Raw genomic sequence first — 19,632 nt, forward strand, 5'->3', positions numbered from 1 at the left:
CCTGGAGCAGAGCATCTTATCTCTCAAATGTTGCAAAGCCTCACAAAAGCCTTCTGTCTCTTGCCTCTGCAGGGCCAACATCTGGATATGGGGGAGAGGCCACAGGGGCCCACAGGACCACCACCACAGGCTCGCTGCCATCTGCTGCTGGAACTGCCTGGAAGCACCGGCTGCACCACCAGTGCAGCCAGGAGGGGAGCTGTCTGCTCTGGTGGCTGGTGGTCCCAGTGGAGGCCTGGGTGGCAGACCAGAGTCTCACCCCGCCCTGGCCCCTGCTTCGCCCAGCCCCCCAGGGAGCCACGCAAATAGACTGCACAAACAGGCGCGCTTGTCTGCCCGGCACGTGAGTTAGTGTGGAGTTTGCACAGGAGGGTGAGTGGGAGGGCCCGAGGCCCTGCCTGTGCACCCCCACCCTAGGGAAGCCAGTCCCAGCCATAGCCAGCCCACCAGCAGCATGACACGGTTGGGCACGCGCTGCACCCCAAGGGTCCCCGAGGCTCCTCAGAGGCCTCCACCCAGACGGAGCCCACGGTTCCGGGCTCCACGCAGACAGAGCCCCTGGCTCTCAGCTGCAGGGGCTGCCTGTCGCTTTTTCAGGCTCTGGGGCCCAGGAGCATGGCCACCTCCCCTTGTGAGGTCTGCTCCCTACTGGGGTCTCTGGCACGCCAGCTGGAGGAGCTCCAGGCCGCAGTCCAGAGACTGTGTGCCATCAGGGACTGTGAGCAGGAGATAGACTCCTACTGCCAGGCCCTTCTCCCCCAGGAGATGGAGGGTAGACCACAGTCTCCCTCCAGGACAAGTGAGCACTTGGGGACCTCCCTTACTGCCCAGCCCAGGGATTGGACCAAGGTGGTCAAGGACCCCAAGGCCCACCACACCAAGGCCCTTGCCCTGCTAGAGCTGTGCAACAGGTATGAACCTCTTGCAGCCCCAGCAGAGCCTGCTGAGTTGCCAGCTCCCGCAGGCAACATGGGCACTACTGTAGCTACCGCTCCTGCTCTCCCCAAGACAAAACGCAAAGTGTTTGTTGTGGGAGACTCCATCCTGAGGGGAACTGAGGGGGCAGTCTGGCACTCCGACCCCTTAGCCTGGGAAGTCTGCTGCTTCCCAGAAGCCCGCATCCGAGACGTTGCAGAAAAGATCCCTAAACTCATCCAGCCCACTGACCACTATCCCATGCTCCTTATCCATGTGGGCACCAATGACATGGCTTGGAGCGCTCCCAGCCGGGTCATGCGGCGCTACAGGGATTTGGGAGTGGGGTTAAAAGGTCTGAGGGCGCAGGTGGTGGTTTCTTCAATCCTCCCACCCAAAGTCAAGAGTTTGACCAGGAGTTTGCCAGGGAACTGGCTGAAGCTGCATGCTCCAGATCCACGATTGTCATGGGAGACTTCAACTACCCAGACATCTCATGGGAAGAGCGCTCAGCTAAATCCGAGCGGTTGCAAAGCTTCCCCTCGTGCGTGGATGACCTCTATCTGACATAAGAGGTCTACCAGCCAATGAGAGGTAAAGTGCTGCTCGACCTAGTACTGGCAACCAGGGACGACCTAATCGGCGACCTAACAATCGATGGGAAGCTGGGTGACAGCAACCGTGAGCTGATCGCCTTCACCATCTGCCATAAAGCTGGCAAGACAGTCAGCAATACAGAAGTCCTCGACTTCAGGAAAGCTGACTTTGACAAGCTCAGGAGGCTTGTCAGTATGACCCAAAGGGAAGGGGAGTTCAGGAAGAGTGGTTGTTCCTCAAGGGAGCGATTCTTGGTGCACAAGCTAATGCTATTCCGTCTTGGAGGAAAAGCAGCAAAAGTGCACAGCAGCCCCCTTGGCTCTCCCGGGAACTAGCGGACCTCCTGCAGCTGAAAAGAAAGACCTACAAAGAATGGAGGATGGGATCCACCTCCAAGGAGGAATATTCCGCAATGGTCTGGACCCTCAGGGAGCGAACAAGGAAAGCCAAGGCTATGACTGAACTTCAACTAGCTACAAGTATCAAGGGTAATAAAAAGTCCTTTTTTAGATACGTGGGGAGCAGGAGGAAAAACAAGGGCAGCATTGGATACCTGCTAAACCAGAAGGGACAACTGACAACGGACAGCCAGGAAAAAGCCAACCTACTAAATGGGTACTTTGGGTCAGTTTTCATCAGTCCCATGGGTTGCCCCTGCCCATTATGGGACAGTGAGGCCCGGGTGAGGGAGATCCCTTGCCCGCCATCAATGCTGACCTCGTGAAGGAACACTTTGAGAGGCTGGACAACTTCAAGTCAGCTGGCCCTGACGGTTTACACCCTAGGGTACTCAAGGAGCTGGCTAACATCATAGCTCAGCCCCTGGCATGAATCTTCAAGAGTTCCTGGTGCTCTGGTGAAGTGCCTGAAGATTGGAAGAAGGCCAATGTGGTGCCTATCATCAAGAAAAGGAGGAAAGTGGATCAGGCAAACTACAGGCCCATCAGCCTGATCTCTATCCCAGGGAAGGTCTTAGAAAAAATCATCAAAGAGGCCATCCTCAATGGATTGGCTGATGGCAACATCCTGAGGGATAGTCAGCACGGGTTTGTTGCGGGTAGGTCTTGCTTAACCAATCTCATTTCCTTTTATGACCAGGTGACCTATCACCTGGACAAGGGAGAGGAGATTGATTTTTTATATCTTGACTTCAAAGAAGCCTTTGATCTGGTATCACCTCTTGGCAAAACTGGCCAACTGCGGCCTCGGGTCCACCATGATCCGCTGGCTGGGGAATTGGCTCTGTGGTAGGACCCAGAGGGTGGTGGTTGACAGAAGTCAATCGTCGTGGTGCCCTGTAACCAGTGGGGTCCCTCAAGGCTCTGTTCTTGGGCCTATATTGTTCAACATCTTCATTAATGATGTGGACACTGGAGTCAGAAGCGGACTGGCCAAGTTCACTGATGATACCAAACTCTGGGGTAAGGATGGGATCCACCTCCAAGGAGGAATATTCCGCAATGGTCTGGACCCTCAGGGAGCGAACAAGGAAAGCCAAGGCTATGACTGAACTTCAACTAGCTACAAGTATCAAGGGTAATAAAAAGTCCTTTTTTAGATACGTGGGGAGCAGGAGGAAAAACAAGGGCAGCATTGGATACCTGCTAAACCAGAAGGGACAACTGACAACGGACAGCCAGGAAAAAGCCAACCTACTAAATGGGTACTTTGGGTCAGTTTTCATCAGTCCCATGGGTTGCCCCTGCCCATTATGGGACAGTGAGGCCCGGGTGAGGGAGATCCCTTGCCCGCCATCAATGCTGACCTCGTGAAGGAACACTTTGAGAGGCTGGACAACTTCAAGTCAGCTGGCCCTGACGGTTTACACCCTAGGGTACTCAAGGAGCTGGCTAACATCATAGCTCAGCCCCTGGCATGAATCTTCAAGAGTTCCTGGTGCTCTGGTGAAGTGCCTGAAGATTGGAAGAAGGCCAATGTGGTGCCTATCATCAAGAAAAGGAGGAAAGTGGATCAGGCAAACTACAGGCCCATCAGCCTGATCTCTATCCCAGGGAAGGTCTTAGAAAAAATCATCAAAGAGGCCATCCTCAATGGATTGGCTGATGGCAACATCCTGAGGGATAGTCAGCACGGGTTTGTTGCGGGTAGGTCTTGCTTAACCAATCTCATTTCCTTTTATGACCAGGTGACCTATCACCTGGACAAGGGAGAGGAGATTGATTTTTTATATCTTGACTTCAAAGAAGCCTTTGATCTGGTATCACCTCTTGGCAAAACTGGCCAACTGCGGCCTCGGGTCCACCATGATCCGCTGGCTGGGGAATTGGCTCTGTGGTAGGACCCAGAGGGTGGTGGTTGACAGAAGTCAATCGTCGTGGTGCCCTGTAACCAGTGGGGTCCCTCAAGGCTCTGTTCTTGGGCCTATATTGTTCAACATCTTCATTAATGATGTGGACACTGGAGTCAGAAGTGGACTGGCCAAGTTCGCCAATGATACCAAATTTTGGAGTAAAGCATCCACACCTGAGGACAGGAGGGCAATCCAGGCTGACCTTGACAGGCTCAGAAAATGGGTGGACGAGAACCTGATGGTGTTTAACACCGAAAAATGCAAGGTTCTCCACTTTGGGAAGAAAAACCTGCAGCATCCTTATAAGCTTGGCAATGCTATGCTGGCTAGCACTACAGATGAAAGGGACTTGGGGGGTCATGATTGACCATAAGATGAACATGAGCCTTAAATGTGATGCTACGGCTAGTAAAGTGAGCAAAACACTGGCTTGCATCCATAGATGCTTCTCAAGCAAATCCCAGAACATCATTCTCCTGTTGTACTCAGCCTTGGTGAGGCTGCAGCTGGAGTACTGTGTCCAGTTTTGGGCTCCACAATTCAAAAAGGATGTGGAGAAGCTTGAGAGAGTCCAGAGGAGAGTCACGCGCATGATCAGAGGTCAGGAAAACAGACCTTACGATGACAGACTGAGAGCTATGGAACTCTTCAGCCTGGAAAAGCGCAGGCTCAGGGGCGATCTGATGACCACCTATAAGTTTATCAGGGGTGTTCACCAGGATCTAGGGGAACTATTGTTCACCAGAGCCCCTAGGGATGACAAGGTCAAACGGTTATAAACTCCTGCAAGACCATTTCAGGCTGGACATAAGGAAGAATTTCTTTACTGTCTGAGCCCCCAAGGTCTGGAATAGCCTGCCTCCAGAGGTGGTTCAAGCACCTACTTTGAACACCTTCAAGAGTAAATTGGATGTTTATCTTGCTGGGATCCTGTGACCCCAGCTGACTTCCTGCCCCTGGGGCAGGGGGCTGGACTCAGTGATCTTCTGAGGTCTCTTCCAGTGCTAATATCTGTGAAATCTGTGAAACCATCAGGCATGGCAGGCAGAGGACTTTGCCCGGGAGGCCACTGGGGAGAAGGTGCAGCTCCAGGCATGCCACATGCACTGAGTCGAGATGGCAGCCCTGGAGTGGTGGTGCATGGAGCTACTGGAGCAGCAGCTGGCTGCCCTGGGATGCCCATGGGAAGCTGTGCCCATGCCCCCCTGCACCTGGCCCCCTGCCTCAGTGTAGTAAGGCCCCTGGGTCCCAGCCACCACCCTGCAGCAGGCCCCTGGCATCACCCTGGAGCAGGTCCTGTAATGCCCACTGGCTGTAGGCATCCCTGGGCTTCACTGTGGCCTCTGGACCGGCAGAAAAACTGTCTGTAACCAGGGTGCTGGCCACCTGCCACCAGGCTCTCTGCCTTGGGTGGCCCCACCTCTCAGGCCCTCGTAGGTGGACTTGGGGACAGGATCAGACACCTGAAGTGTCTTTTAAGTTTAGGGAGCAGTTTTTTTTGTTGGAGGGTGGGAGGGTGATAAAGGGGTACTGTGTGTGGAGTGAGGGGGAAGGGGGCTGTGTTTGTTGAATGTGGATTGGGAAGGGATGTGGGGGGTTGTTCTATTAATAACATTTACACAGTTTCTCTTGTGTGCATGTCCTGGAGTGGTGCTGGGGGTGTGTACGGTGTCAGGGGGGAGGGGGTGTGGGCAGTGGGGCCGGAGCAGGGAGCACAGGAGTAGGGGGTGGGCCAGAGCCTCCCCCAGCTGGTGCCCTGGGCTCAGCTGGTGGGTGCATGGCTGCCCTGGGGCCTGGGTGGGAGGGGCATGGTGGGGCCAACAGAGCCAGAACCATGGCCAGCAGTGCACTGTGGACCACTGGTTGCCAAGGGGAGGGGTGGGGCAGGGAGGGGGGACCAGCATCTCCCAGGCAGGGGAGGGGCTGGGCAGGGCTGTGCAGGTGGGAATGAGCCCTAAAGATGGCCACCACATGCTGGCAGCTGCCTCTGGCCTCAGCAGGGCTGCCAAGTGCTGGCAGCTATGTGTCTGGAGTCTGGAGCTTGCCCCAGTGGCAACAGGGGCACATGGCAGGCTACTCTGACAGGACTAAATCTAGTCCTAGGTTGCCTGCATGTGTAGACCCTGGATTATTCCCGCTTACTGCACAGTACATTTAATGTGATATAAATGCATATGTAGATGTGCCCCCTGAGTGTTCTTGTTCAACACATAACTTGTGTTGCTTAAAATTCACAGTGAAAATGTCCTTTGGAAGATGAGTGGATCCTATTGAAAACCAACTGATTTTGTCCAAACAAACTAATTTTTAACATTTCTAAATGCAGTATTACTAGATTCTGATCTCTTATGTTTCATAAAATCATAGAAAATGAGGGTTAAAAGGAACTTCCAGAGGTCCAATGCCCTCCTCAAAGCAGGACCATCCCCAACTAGAGCATCCCAGCCAAAGCTTTGTCTAGCCAGGTCTTAAAGACCTCCAAAGATGGAGCTTCCACCACTTTTCAGAGTAACCTGTTCCAGTGTTTTACTACCCTCCTCATGAGAAAGTTCTTCCTAATCTAACCTAAATTTCCCTTGCTGCAGCTTGAGACCATTGCTCCTTGTTCTGTCATCTGCCACCACTGAGAACAGTCTAGCTCCATCCTCTTTTGAACCCTGCTATTAAATCTGTGATTCAGTCTTCTTTTCTCCAGACTAAATAAAGCCCAGTTCCCTTAGCCTCTCCTCAGAAGTCATATGCCCCAGCCCCCTAACCATTTTCATTGTCTTCTGCTGAACTATCTCCAGTTTGTCCACATCCTTTCTGTAGTGGGAGTCCAAAAGTGGATACAGGACTCCAGATGTGCCAGTGCTGAATAGAGGGAAATAATCACTTCCCTCAATCTGCTGGCAACTCTCTTACTAATGCAGCCCAGTATGCCATTAGCCTTCTTTAACAATGGCACACTGTTGACTCATATTTAGCTTATTGTCCACTGTAACCCTAAGGTCCTTTTCTGCAGAGCTGCTGCCTAGCTGGTTGGTCCCTAGCCTGTACTAGTGCATGGAATTGTTCCATCCTAATTGCAGGACTTTGCATTCATGAGATTTCTTTTGGTCCAATCCTCCAAATTATTGAGATCTTTCTGAGTCCTAGCCCTATCTGCCGGAATATCTACTACTCCCCTGCTTGGTGCCGTCTGAAAATTTGCTGAAGGTGTACTTCATCCTATCTTCCAGGTCATTGTTAAAGATATCTAACAAAACTGGCCCTAGGAGCAACCCCTGGGGTACTCCACTTGATACTGGCTTCTAACTAGACATTAAGCCATTGATTACTACCCTTTGAGCCTGACAATCCAGCCAGTTTTTCTATCCACCTTATAGTCCATTCATCTAACCCATACTTTCTTATCTTGTTTGCAAGAATATTATGGGAGACCATATCAAAAGCCTTGCTAAAGTCAAGGTATATCACATCCCCTGCTCTCCCCACATCCACAGAACCATTCACTTGATCATAGAAGGCAATCAGGTTGATCAGGCATGACCTGCCTTTGATGAATCCATGCTGACTGTTCCTAATCACCTTCTCCTCCAAGTGCTTAGAAATGGATACTTTGTGGACCTGCTCCATGATTTTTCCAGGGACTGAGGTGAGGCTTACTGGTCTGTAGTTTCCTGGATCCTCCCTCCCTTTCTTAAAGATGGTTACTATATTTCCCCTTTTCCAATCATCTGGGACCTTCTCCAATTGCCACAAGTTTTCAGAGATAATGGCTGGTGGCTTTGCAATAATATCAGCCAACTCCCTCAGCGCACTCAGGTGCATCGCATCTGGCCCAATGGACTTGTACATATCCAGGTTCTCTGAATAATTTATGACCTGTTCTTTCACCATGGTTGGCTGCTCACCTCCTCCCCAAACTGTGCTGCCAGGTGCAGTAGTCTGGGAGCTGACCTTGCCTGTGAAGACAGGTAAAAAGGGCCTTGAGTACTTCAGCTTTTTCTGCACCATCTGTCACTAGGTTGCCTCTTCCATTTGGTAAGGGACGCACACTTTCCCTGATCTTCCTTTTGTTGCTGACATACTTGTAGAAACCCTCCTTGTTAACCTGCATGTCCCTTGCTAGCTGCAACTACAATTGCACTTTGGCCTTCTTGATTTTATGCCTGCATGCCCAAGCAGCACTCTTATACTCATCCCTAGGCCTTTGTCCAAGTTTCTACCTCTTGTAAGCTTCCTTTTTTGTCTTTTAGCACACTGGAAGGTTTCTTGCTAAGCCAATAGTTTGGAGTAACCATTCCCATTTACCTAATTATTACTTATCTTATGGAGAATTGCTCCATGCACTAAGATTATTTGAGATATTTACATTGTATTGATGATGGGGCCAAAAGAAATAGGATTTTTGCCTTAGAAATGTTCTTGGCTGTGAGTGAATGTATTTATTAAGCTGTATTCATTTAGCTACTGAGGCACAGGCAGCAGCAGATTGGGCCCCTTCTGGTATTGGGGACTTCTTGGGGACTTCTGGTATTGCCATTCACCCCACACTTACTGCCGGGGGCAGGGCTGTGCCTTCTGTGGTAAAGCCACCTGGGGAGGAACATACTTCCACATACCTTTCATCCCAGATATACTGCTGGGCATGGGGCTGTGTCTGCCTGGCTGCAGTGGCCAGCTGCAGTGCAGGACTGCCCCTGCTGTTGAAAAGACTCCTAGGGAAAGGGAGGCCACACTGGTGCCGCCTCTAAGTCCGTGCCCTAGGTTGGTGCCCTGCTCATCCCACCCTAGTTACACTACTGGTTCACGTACAGATTCTCACTTATGAGTCTAGCTCATATCCTTGAGCTTTGCTCCAAGACTCTTTTACCTTAGCAGTACCTGTGGAGTATGCTTTAGAACAGGGGTTCCCAATGTTTATGTGCCCAAGAGCACATTCAAATTTAAAAGAAAAAGCAGTGGGCTCCAATATGAATATTCAAGTTTAGAATTCAGATCAATCTGATCATCTCATACATTACTTAAAATTGCATTAGATTCACAACTTCAAAATGCAGCTTCCCTTTACTTGTATTCTTTTGAAGTTTTATCCATGGTGCCCACAGGCACTGCATCGGGAATTGCTGCTCTAGAGTCTAACCCACCCTTCCTTGGACTCCTACATTGCGAGGATATAAAGCAGTGTGCACTACCTGCTTCTTGATTTTTTTCTCAAACCATCTGGCTGGAAGTGGAGTGTTTTTACTTTTCCTAGCAGCCTTCAATCCTGAAGGAAATGTCTGAACCTACCCATATTTCTTACCATTCTCAGCACCACTCTGGGAGATCATTTCAATGCTTTTTATGTTCTTCTTTCTGATGGGACAACTGGTAGTGTTTAGGCTCCAGCTGTACACCTTTTTCCTCCCTCTTTCCCCATCTCAGTAGCACTGCATCGTTTGTTTTTTCTCTTCTTGCTCTGGATTGGATCCAGAAAATAGCTTTGTCCAAAACTCATTCTCCAGGATTCATACCATGCCCTTAATTTGGTGGCTACATAAGGTATCTTTGTTTTGTCTGGGAGATAATCATATCCCTGACTGCTGTCTTATCTATCACTCTTAAGTAGGGAGCCAGCATTTTATTTTTAGAAAGTTTTTTTTCCTGGAGATTCTGTGCAAAATCGCAGGGAATGCCAGATTTCACAGTGATTGTTTTCCACAAAAATTGCAAAATCACAAATTGAGTAGATCCCTACATATACTGTATGCACAGTGCACCTTAGCACAACAAGGGATCTCTCAGTCCTCCAGCATCCCACAGTGCTGTGCACTGCCCTCCCACCATCCCCAAGGGGACTGGGAGGGAGGGGGAGAGCAGGCTATTCAGTCACTCAGCACTCCATTCTCTTGGTTCCCATAGTGGGCACAGGACATTAGGCCACAGCATGCCCACTGGTAGCCTGCCCCGACCCTGCAAGAGGAGAGGAGAGCTGTAGTCCTAGGGGATCCAGACTGAAGTGTGATCACTCCCCCTCTGTGTGTGAGAGGGGGAGCAGAGCCACAGGGCTAAGCAATCCCCTATCATGTGCCTTGACTGGAGAGCATATTGCTCCATGCTTTTTTCTATTAAGTTTTTTTCACTTCAGCCCTGGGGCCTTCACAGGCAGGATTACATGTTTACATCTGTAGTGCTATGAATGTAACTTTTGTCTGTGGTCTTAGTGATTTTTGTTTGTTTGTTTTTTGTTTTTTGTTTGTTTGTTTAAAGAAGAATTTAATCCTTAGTAGGTCATGTCTCTCATTTTATGTTTTGCTCACCATATGGAGCTATTATGCTCTTAAGTGATCATTTTGAAGGGTCTATTCTGCAGAGGTGAGGGACACATTAAGTAGAAATGTAAGGGTTGCAAATCCCTCACAAGAAGGGCAGTGGAATGACTAGATGCCTTTAGCCTTAAAATGTGAGTGGCGTTTGGCAAACTTAGAATAGAGATACTCAGCATTCTTGTTTGAATTTACCTTCCCAAACAGAATTTTTGGTGACCTCTTTTACATATTGTCTCCCCTGAAGTGATAAAAAAAAATGCTTCACCTTACAAGGACTATGAACATTGAAGAGAAAGCTTTCAAAGTCCTAAGAAATAAATATTTTTTAGCTGGGAGGAGTTTAAGGCCAGACACAAGGTGAAGAGAACAATTGGTTTGATTAGTGTTGAACTCTATTAACTTCTGGTACAAATGTGGCAGATACTGAAAGGTAACTTTGACTTAGATCCTGGCTCATTGAATTATCCATGGCCAGGATTTCACCCCTGCCATGAAAGAATAGGAGAGAAGAGGGACAGTTAATACAGTTAACCCCAGCATGTAAACAGCTGTCAGCATAAAAGCCACGTTTAAATGAAGCAATTTAACTATTTCCTTAGTATATTAAAAGGAGAGCCCATCAACCCAATAAAACCAAGAACAAATCAGCTGAAAGTATACTGGTTGGTGCAAATCCATCTTGAAATGCATGCAGCACAACACGTTTCAGGTATATCTGAGGAAATGTATTTCTTTGGTAACAAGTTCACAGATAGAAGATGGAGCTGAAGCTTAGACTTGTGGCTTGCCAATATCTCCTGACAGGGCTGTCCCTAAGGGGGAGTGGCGGGGGCGAATCGAGGCAACCGCCCTGGGCCCTGTGCTTTGGGGGGCCCTGTGGAGCTAGGCGGAGCGGCCACGGCAACTCCATGCTGCTGCTGCTGCTTGCTTCACATCCAGCCTCTTGCTACCCCCCTCCGTCGCTGACGCCAATGGCAGTGGCAGCTTCTTCGGGTCTGGGGCATGTGGGATCGGAGCGGGGGTGGGGCCCCACATGGGCTGACTTGCCCCGGGCCCCACACCCTGCTCTGGTTGGCTCTGTCTCCTGAAGCCTCCCAGCAAAAAATCCAAAATGTTTTTGGAGAAACAGGAAATAGCATCAAAAGTTTCTTCTGAGGGCACTGTTATAGAGAGACCAACTGTTATAGTGTGTGTTCTCTTGAGAAATGGTGTTTGCCATTCCCAAAGCGGGCAGCTGCTAACATGAAGGGAGACTCCCTCATTGAGCAAAAACAATTCCAGAAATCAATATCATAACATACTGTGGTTTGCCATGACCTACTAGGTTTGTTGTCCTCAGGAACAACTTCTCTTGGCCAAAAGGTTATTCAAGCAGGATATCAAGAGAAGCACTGATGACTTTTCTGAATATATCCATTATCTTTTCATTATGTTTCTCTTTACAGGTGAGGAAAAAAGAAAGTTGTATAACAGAAGAAAATTACTTGTTTGTAATTCCTTCTATTGTAGTTGTCATCTTTCCTAGTCTTTACTTTTCCTCCTTGGATCAGGGTGCTAATTTTTGCTTATCCGGTAGTTCCTTGAATGTCTTCTGTTCTGGAATTTTTATACTAGGAAGAAAAGGGAGTACAGATGCTTAGTAATACTGGTCTTATAACCTTGTTTTTTGTTAGGTGATGCAATAATTTTCTCTCTTCATAATTTTTTGATGTGAAAAGAAATAACGATGACAAACGGAATTCCTGATAACAACAATTTTTTTCTTATTTAGTCATTCTGAAAAGAGCAAAGACATGGGGTCAAAATTAGCTAAATTAGAAATTAATAATACTATCTTCTGGGATGGAGGCATCTTCTGGGAAAATATGTAGAGTGCTTTATAAATGTTCAAAATAATTTACAATTTATTTTATGTTAGTGATGGCAGTTGAGACCAGAATGGTGATATCCTGTTTTTCTGTTTTAGATATTACTGCATGCAGGAACAGCATCATTAATGACATTGGTGATTAACTCCACCACAGTGAAAAAGCTGGTTAGAACATTAGGTAAACATATCAATTGATAGTATTAAGGAAGAGAGGAAATATTAGAAGTAATATCTTTCTTTGAAGAAATTGACATTCAGTTAATTAAAAAACCTGTTTTATTCAGTTCTGGACCATTTGTTGGAAATAAGTTTGACTGTATTAATGCAAACTTACTTTTTACAGTGCAGTGATGAATGTAGACATTCTTTGGACAATTAACAGTGCAAAGTAACTAATTATAATGTATTAAAGTTACAAAAACAAGACATGATATAAGAGATAATATCAAAATTGAATTCACTCTAATTGCAATATTACTTTATCAAGTGCAATTACCGTTGTACATCTGTACAGAGGTAATTTATTTAAAATTATTTTATTTAAAGTAATTTATTTATTTATTTATTTAAAATTTTATTTCTCTGAAGGCTCAGTTATTTATGGAGATCTAAAAACAACATTGGTTTACCATTTCAGTTCTGCTCAAACAAAAGCAGCAAGAAATAAGATATGTACTACAATCATAATGCAATGTTTATAAAACCTAACAGACGGTGGTCCCAATTCACGCAAGTGGTTAAGCACATGCCTAATTTAAATAAAATATGTAGCTTCTTGTTAAACTGGGACATGAACTAGGCATGTCCCAGTCAACTTTATTTGTATGTCTGTAGTCAGTGTATTTAAGTTTAATACCATATTTTCTCACATGCAACACACGCACAAATAAAATACACACTTTGTTTTTGAAGGCAGAATGTAGAAAAAAAATATTTTTCCAGTGTCATGGCTGATTGTGTGACACAGAATCAGTCCTCCGAGAAAAACACAGAGGCTGCTTACAGATGTTAAAAAAATCCCCCATAAAAACCAGCACTTTGTTTTAAACTGCCAATAGAGGCAGCATGTTAGGCCATTTGTAGATAAAACAGGGCCCCTAAATTGAAGCAGTGGGTTTTTAAAAACACCACTTCAGTTTAGGGCTGATTAAACCCCTGTGTCATGCACACACACCACTGACTTACTTGCCTCTCTGCTGGGGAAGGGAGGGGAGGGTGGGCTGCCGGTGGGCAGAGTAGACCCTGGGCTGCGGCAGGGCCTGGTGCTTCCCTCTGCAGCAGGGGTGCCTCTCTCCCAGCAGCACCTGCCCGCAGACACCTGGCTCAGACGGTCCCAGGGGCCACTGCAGTCAAGGAGGGAAGCACTGGGCCCCTGTACAGCTCAGACAGGCAAACTCTGGGGACGGAGGGGTGGGGGCGGAGTATCAGGCTTGCCGCTTTTCTTGGGCGGAGCCTGCTTTCCCAAACTGCTGCCAGGCTGCCTGCAGGTCTTCCTACAGAGCTGCGGAGCTGTACAGAGCCTGGTGTGTCGCTCCATGGCTGTAAAGGCAGCAAACTAAAACTCCTCCTCCGAGTTTTAGTTTGCTGCTCCCCAAGTCATTTAAGGCACATTACGCCGCCAAATTTCCTACAGCGGCTGGAATTAATGCGCAATACTCCGCCAAGGAGTGCAAACACTGACACCATTAAAGTGGTGCAAAAGCATTTAGCTCACTTTAAAGCGTCGTGCACACACACCCCTCTTCATTTACACATGGCCTTAGTTGGCCCCAGCTCACCCAATGTCTATAGATCGAGTGGGGCTTTTTTTAAATGTTATCTAATAGCCGATTCAATCAGCTGTTAGATAAAAGCTTCAAAAAGCCCCACTGAAACGCTTGATCTATATAGATGCTGCAGAGCTGAGCTGGGTCAAAATAATGTGCTGCTACTTCCAGTAAAGCGCATTAATTGGGCGGGGCGGAGTTTAACGTGAGCAGCTAGAGTGTCCAGGAAATGTGGCATCAGGAACGTTCTGGTGTGGCAGACTTGTGTCTTCAGATGTCACACTTCAAAGATATTCTGTGTTTCCAGGAGGACTTATTTTGTATCATGCAAGGTTAGGCCCCAGACCCTTGCAAACGGTAGTAGTGAGACTTACTTCTTTAGTGTAAGTACTTCTTTATAAGACTCTGTAAGTAGAGTGCTGTCTCCACATCACAGACCTCATCAAAATAATACTAACCACTCACTTGCTGCTTTGAACATAAGCTACAATGTCAACCAGTAACTACAGCTGTGAGAGGGTTTGCCAAGCAGAGCTAAGTGGCAGATGCCTTGGCAGCTGCATGGCCTGCACAGTCTCTCTAGGCATGCTCCTTTTCCAGCAAAATAAATAACTTAGTTGGCTTTTTTTAAATGCAAAAGTAGCCTTTGTCTCTTTAGAACCATTGAAGGATACCTTTGCTTGTGGGTAAAAGAGATTATTTAAAAAAGGAAGGTTTAGTATTGTTGTTTAATAACAGAAAAATATAATACAATGAAATAATTATTTTTATTTATTGTTATATAAACATTGTTCTCTAAGAAAGCTTGGGTTTGTGTACATGGCACAGTGCAATATTTGTATAGGGATACCCAAGGTAGTTTGAGTGAAATGAGCTCTGTAACAGACAGTAGCAGGGGGTGGGGTCTATGACCTTGAAAATAAGGATGCAATCAGAATTGGGTCCTTCATCTCTGGGACTGGCAGGAGGCCAGTCCCAGAGTCCATCTTCATTAATGATGTGGACACTGGAGTCAGAAGCGGACTGGCCAAGTTCGCCGATGACACCAAACTTTGGGGCAAAGCATCCACACCAGAAGGCAGGCGGGTGATCCAGGCTGACCTGGACAGGCTCAGCAAGTGGGCGGACGAGAATCTGATGGTGTTCAACGCCGATAAATGCAAGGTTCTCCACCTTGGGAAGAAAAACCCACAGCATCCTTATAGGCTCAGCAGTGCTATGTTGGCTAGCACTATGCAAGAAAGAGACTTGGGGGTCATCATTGACCACAAGATGAACATGAGCCTGCAGTGCGATGCTGTGGCTAGTAAAGCAACCAAAACACTGGCTTGCATCCATAGATGCTTCTCAAGCAAATCCCAGGATGTCATTCTCCCCTTGTACTTGGCCTTAGTGAGGCCGCAGCTGGAGTACTGCGTCCAGTTTTGGGCTCCACAATTCAAAAAGGATGTGGAGAAGCTTGAGAGGGTCCAGAGAAGAGCCACGCACATGATCAGAGGTCAGGGAAGCAGACCCTACGATGACAGGCTGAGAGCCATGGGGCTCTTTAGCCTGGAAAAGCGCAGGCTCAGGGGCGATCTGATGGCCACCTATAAGTTTATCAGGGGTGACCACCAGTATCTGGGGGAACGTTTGTTCACCAGAGCGCCCCAAGGGATGACGACTAGGTCGAATGGTCATAAACTACTACAAGACCGTTTCAGGCTGGACATAAGGAAGAATTTCTTTACTGTCCAAGCCCCCAAGGTCTGGAACAGCCTGCCACCGGAGGTGGTTCAAGCGCCTACATTGAACACCTTCAAGAGCAAACTGGATGCTTATCTTGCTGGGATCCTATGACCCCAGCTGACTTCCTGCCCTTTGGGCAGGGGGCTGGACTCGATGATCTTCCGAGGTCCCTTCCAGCCCTAATGTCTATGAAATCTATGAGGCACTCCTTACTTCCCACCTGCTTCATGAAGTTGGGCCAGTCAGCTGAGGGTCTGATCTGCCTGAATCCTGGCTGCCTGCACCTCCCACATCCCCCGCCTCCCCAAGCCCCTTCTTGCCCTAACACCCTGAGGGCTCTCTGCCTCCATTCCCCTGCCTTGCCTCTGTCGCCCCAGGGCTCCCTGCCTACCTGTCACTCACCCTCATTTCCACCCTGCAGGATGCAACATCCAGTTCACTTAATCCAGATTGGCCCCCAAGAGGCTTATTCCACTCTGCTCTTCTCTGAGAGCTCTCAAACTGCCCACATGGGAATGCACATTTGACTGGCTGCTGGGAGTGCTGCTCAGCCACAGACAACCTATCTCAGCAGTAAGAGGGACAGTCCAGAGTACATTTCCCAGTGTGCCCCAGAATCAACATGGCCAACAGGAAAAGGCTTACTAATGCTGCCCCTCAAATCAGCTCCCAGAACCAGTGCCTCTCTCACCCACTGTAGTTAAGTTATGGGAAGTGGCATGCAACCTCACCATGATACACCCTCTGGATCTGACTCTGGACAGTAGAATAATTGTATGGATGTGTTCTGCCTTGGCTAATTAGGCCTAGTGAAAAGGAGTGAAATAACCTGGACAGAGCACCATGTTATCCAGTTATATTGTTTTGGGGATTCAAACCAATGTCTCTTCATGACATTGCACTGTGTTGCATAGGAACAGCTTATTCAGAGCTAGCCCAAGTATTCATGTGTTGTGCTATGCAGGGCCATACAGACCTTTTAGTGTCTTTGGATTTGAATAAAATAGTTAAAACAGAAATCATATGGCAGATTGAGGCATAAGCTTCATGTGGATACATTTTGCAAAGATTTTTGTTGAAAAGTTTTAAAGAAGTGCTTTTGGGAGAGATTTGAAGAAGGGAAGTGCACAAAAAGAGTGGGGCAATTCGAAGCACAAATAGTGGGATTAAAGAAATAATCAAGAAATGAGGTGATACAGGCAAGAAGGAAGGTGGTAGGGGCAAAGGAGGAGAAACAAAGATGAAGAAGGGAAGTAATTTCTGTAAAAACCTCTAATATTCCCAATATCACAATACAGTGCCAAAATAACTTCTCAGTTAAATAACCTTCAAAGGGGCAAATAGACTGCTTAGGAAAGCAAAATAAACATTCATATAGACGACTACAGAAAAGACCAACCTAGTAATCCTAATCAAGTGTCACTGGTCACAGTAAGGTCCCTGCCAACACATTGCACTTAAGATGTGATTAACCAGTTAGTCATGTCTTAAGCTGTGAGCCAGCTACATGGTCAATCAACTAATGGTATGATAAAAGGAGAAATAAGCCACAGATATTCTACAAAAAGTGTAATAATTTTGTGGTTGATTCCTATCACACCATTAATTGAACATGTAGCCAGGTGTACTGGGAGTCTCATCAGCTGATAGGGCTCCCAGCCATAGGGGAGCACAATCACCTGGCAGCCACAGGGGTACATGAGCCCACAGCTGATGCAGGTTCCTGCATGATGCACCCCTGCAGCTAGAAGCCCATAGCTGATGAGGCTTCCAGTTACGGGGGTGTACCATCTGCCCCCAAGGCTGGGAGCCCCATCAGCTGAGGGGCTTCCAGTTGAGGGAGCTTGCACCAGAAATAAGGCATGATGGTATCTAATGCACGATCCCACAATCATGCCTCCTGCTATGCAGGAAGTGTGAATGTGTGGTTCATGCATCAGATCCCATTGCATCTTTACCTTCACATCTGGAGGGGGCTTTTAGTGCCTGTATAGGAGAGAAGCTTCTGACAGCAGCATACTGCAGCTGCTACAAAGTGAAAAAGTTGCCTGGCAGAATCCTGTGACTTCTCAGGGAGAAAATTTCAACCTGCTCCCAGTGACTTTTCAGGAAGGTCATTCAGGTGGTCAGTTATCTTCTCACCTTCCAACATTCTCTCTTTCACATCACACAAGTATACTTATTGATAAATGCTTTCATTTTCCTTCATTCCGTAGGTCTGTGTAATATTACCCTTCCAAAGCGTATGGCAATGTACAGTGCTGTTCAACGAATAAAAGAAATGCAGGCCAATGCATTTTCCATGCTAAAACTTGACAGATTTTTAGCTGATGCAAATTGGAACATGACTGAAGAAGCAATTCAAATTGATTACCCTTATAAAGTGAGTAATTAATATTTTATCATTATTTATTCTTTCATACAAAGAAAGTCCTGTAGGATGAGGTTAAAACAAAGTGCCTGAATTGAAAGACTGATTAACTGGTTTCAATTTATGATAGTATCTATTAGAAGAGTAGATTCATAAATATTAGGTTTACAAAAGAAAACTATAATGATAAAGAGGGCTCTGTTATGATGGAAGTATTTGATGTTGATATGGTAGTAGTTGGATAAACTGGAAAGTTCGAAAAATAATAAAATGAGTTGTAAGTGTTATATATATGAGTTATGTCTATCCTCATCTGTTTGAAGCCAATTTCAGAGAAGAGAGGGCTTCATGGAGGTAGATATGAAATATATAAGAGCAAATGATGACTAATACAATACTTGACCTGCATTTACTTTTAAGAAATGACATTACAAAACTTGTACTTGAGTGCATGTCTGGAACACAATGGTTGCTAGATTATAATAATTTTACTAAAATTGGGAAGGAATGCTGGACTATTTGTCTGTCCTCCTATCTTCCTCTGACACATTGCAAATTTTTTAGTTTTCTTCTATAAAGCCAGGTGGCTTTTGGCTGTGGTGCATGAAAGCAGCCAGAGTAGATATTCTTGGGAACACTCCCATAGGGGAGGTTCACACCAAAGAGCATTGTGTCAGGTTTCCATAAACGTCTTCATTAACCTGCAGTAAAGGTTTTATATAGAATTGATATAGGAGTGATGACATAAAGACAAATTCAATTTGAATTACCTTAATTCAACATTTCTATTCTTTTTCTGTCATCTAAGGGTTTTTTTCCCCCATACAATTATAATTTGCTCTGAATTTCCAGGACTTCTAATGCCATATTTTTTTGCATATAACACACTCTTTTTCTCAAAAAAATATCAGCTGCATGTCATAAGCAAGGAAATATGATAATACCAGTTTCTGCAGTTAAGCCTCAGCTAGGGGGAAAATGAAAATAACACTGTGCATACTCCACAGGGAGCAGCACAATGAACATGTTGGGCTCCCTAGCTGCTGCTACTCAGTTACTGTTACCAGTATTTTCAAAACTTCCCTTTTCTGCACTGTGCCTTTCAAAAAAAGTTGTGCATCTTATTCAGGGGCAATTTGTATGTGAGAAAATATAATAATCTTCGTACAAGTAAAGAACACACAACCATCCTTTGCACAGAAAGGAAATAAGAGTTACTATGATATATTTTCAGAAAGATCCTGATTTTCTGTATAATCATAGGATGTTGGCTGCCTACAGATGTTAAAAAACCCCGTTTTACCAGAAGAGGCAGCATCTTAGTTTGACCCAACTTTGCAGCGTCTTTATAGATCAGACTGTTCTGTGGAGCTTTTTGGCGCTTTTATGTAATAGCTGATTCAATCAGCTATTAGATGAAAGTGCCAAAAAAGCCCCAGTAAAGCGCCCAATCTATATATATGTTGGGCGAGCTGGGTCCAACTAGCTCACTGCCTCTATTGGGTATGTGCTGGGCTTGGCATGGGAGCGCACCAAGTTTAAAGTAAAGTGCCATTTTGGTTTTCTTTAATGTCTGTAAGCAGCCCTTGGTACTATAATTTCTTTAGCATGAAAAAATATCATATTTACTCAAGGCTAAGGTGAAGGTTTTCCCCCATTCAGCATGGTGGGGTACCTTTGTCTTAGATTTTAGTACAGGTCAGGCAAGGAATTGCTGCAGCTCCTGACAGGACTACAGTGCATGGAGCAGGGGAAGTGTGGGAAAAGGAGATGTATGG

General features: G+C 46.6%; 1 protein-coding gene across 1 annotated transcript in view; it reads left to right on the forward strand.

Annotated features, from left to right (window-relative positions):
• Positions 1-19,632, forward strand: part of LOC102386082 (sodium/hydrogen exchanger 10-like) — a 187,372-nt gene that overhangs the window by 55,033 nt on the left and 112,707 nt on the right. Inside the window, exons 10-11 of the mRNA XM_006019214.3 lie at positions 12,086-12,167; positions 17,700-17,866. Coding sequence (XP_006019276.1) covers positions 12,086-12,167; positions 17,700-17,866 — 249 coding nt within the window. The remainder of the gene's footprint in view (positions 1-12,085; positions 12,168-17,699; positions 17,867-19,632) is intronic.

Source organism: Alligator sinensis, unplaced genomic scaffold (assembly GCF_000455745.1).
Source record: "Alligator sinensis unplaced genomic scaffold, ASM45574v1 scaffold907_1, whole genome shotgun sequence".
Lineage (NCBI taxonomy): Eukaryota > Metazoa > Chordata > Crocodylia > Alligatoridae > Alligator > Alligator sinensis.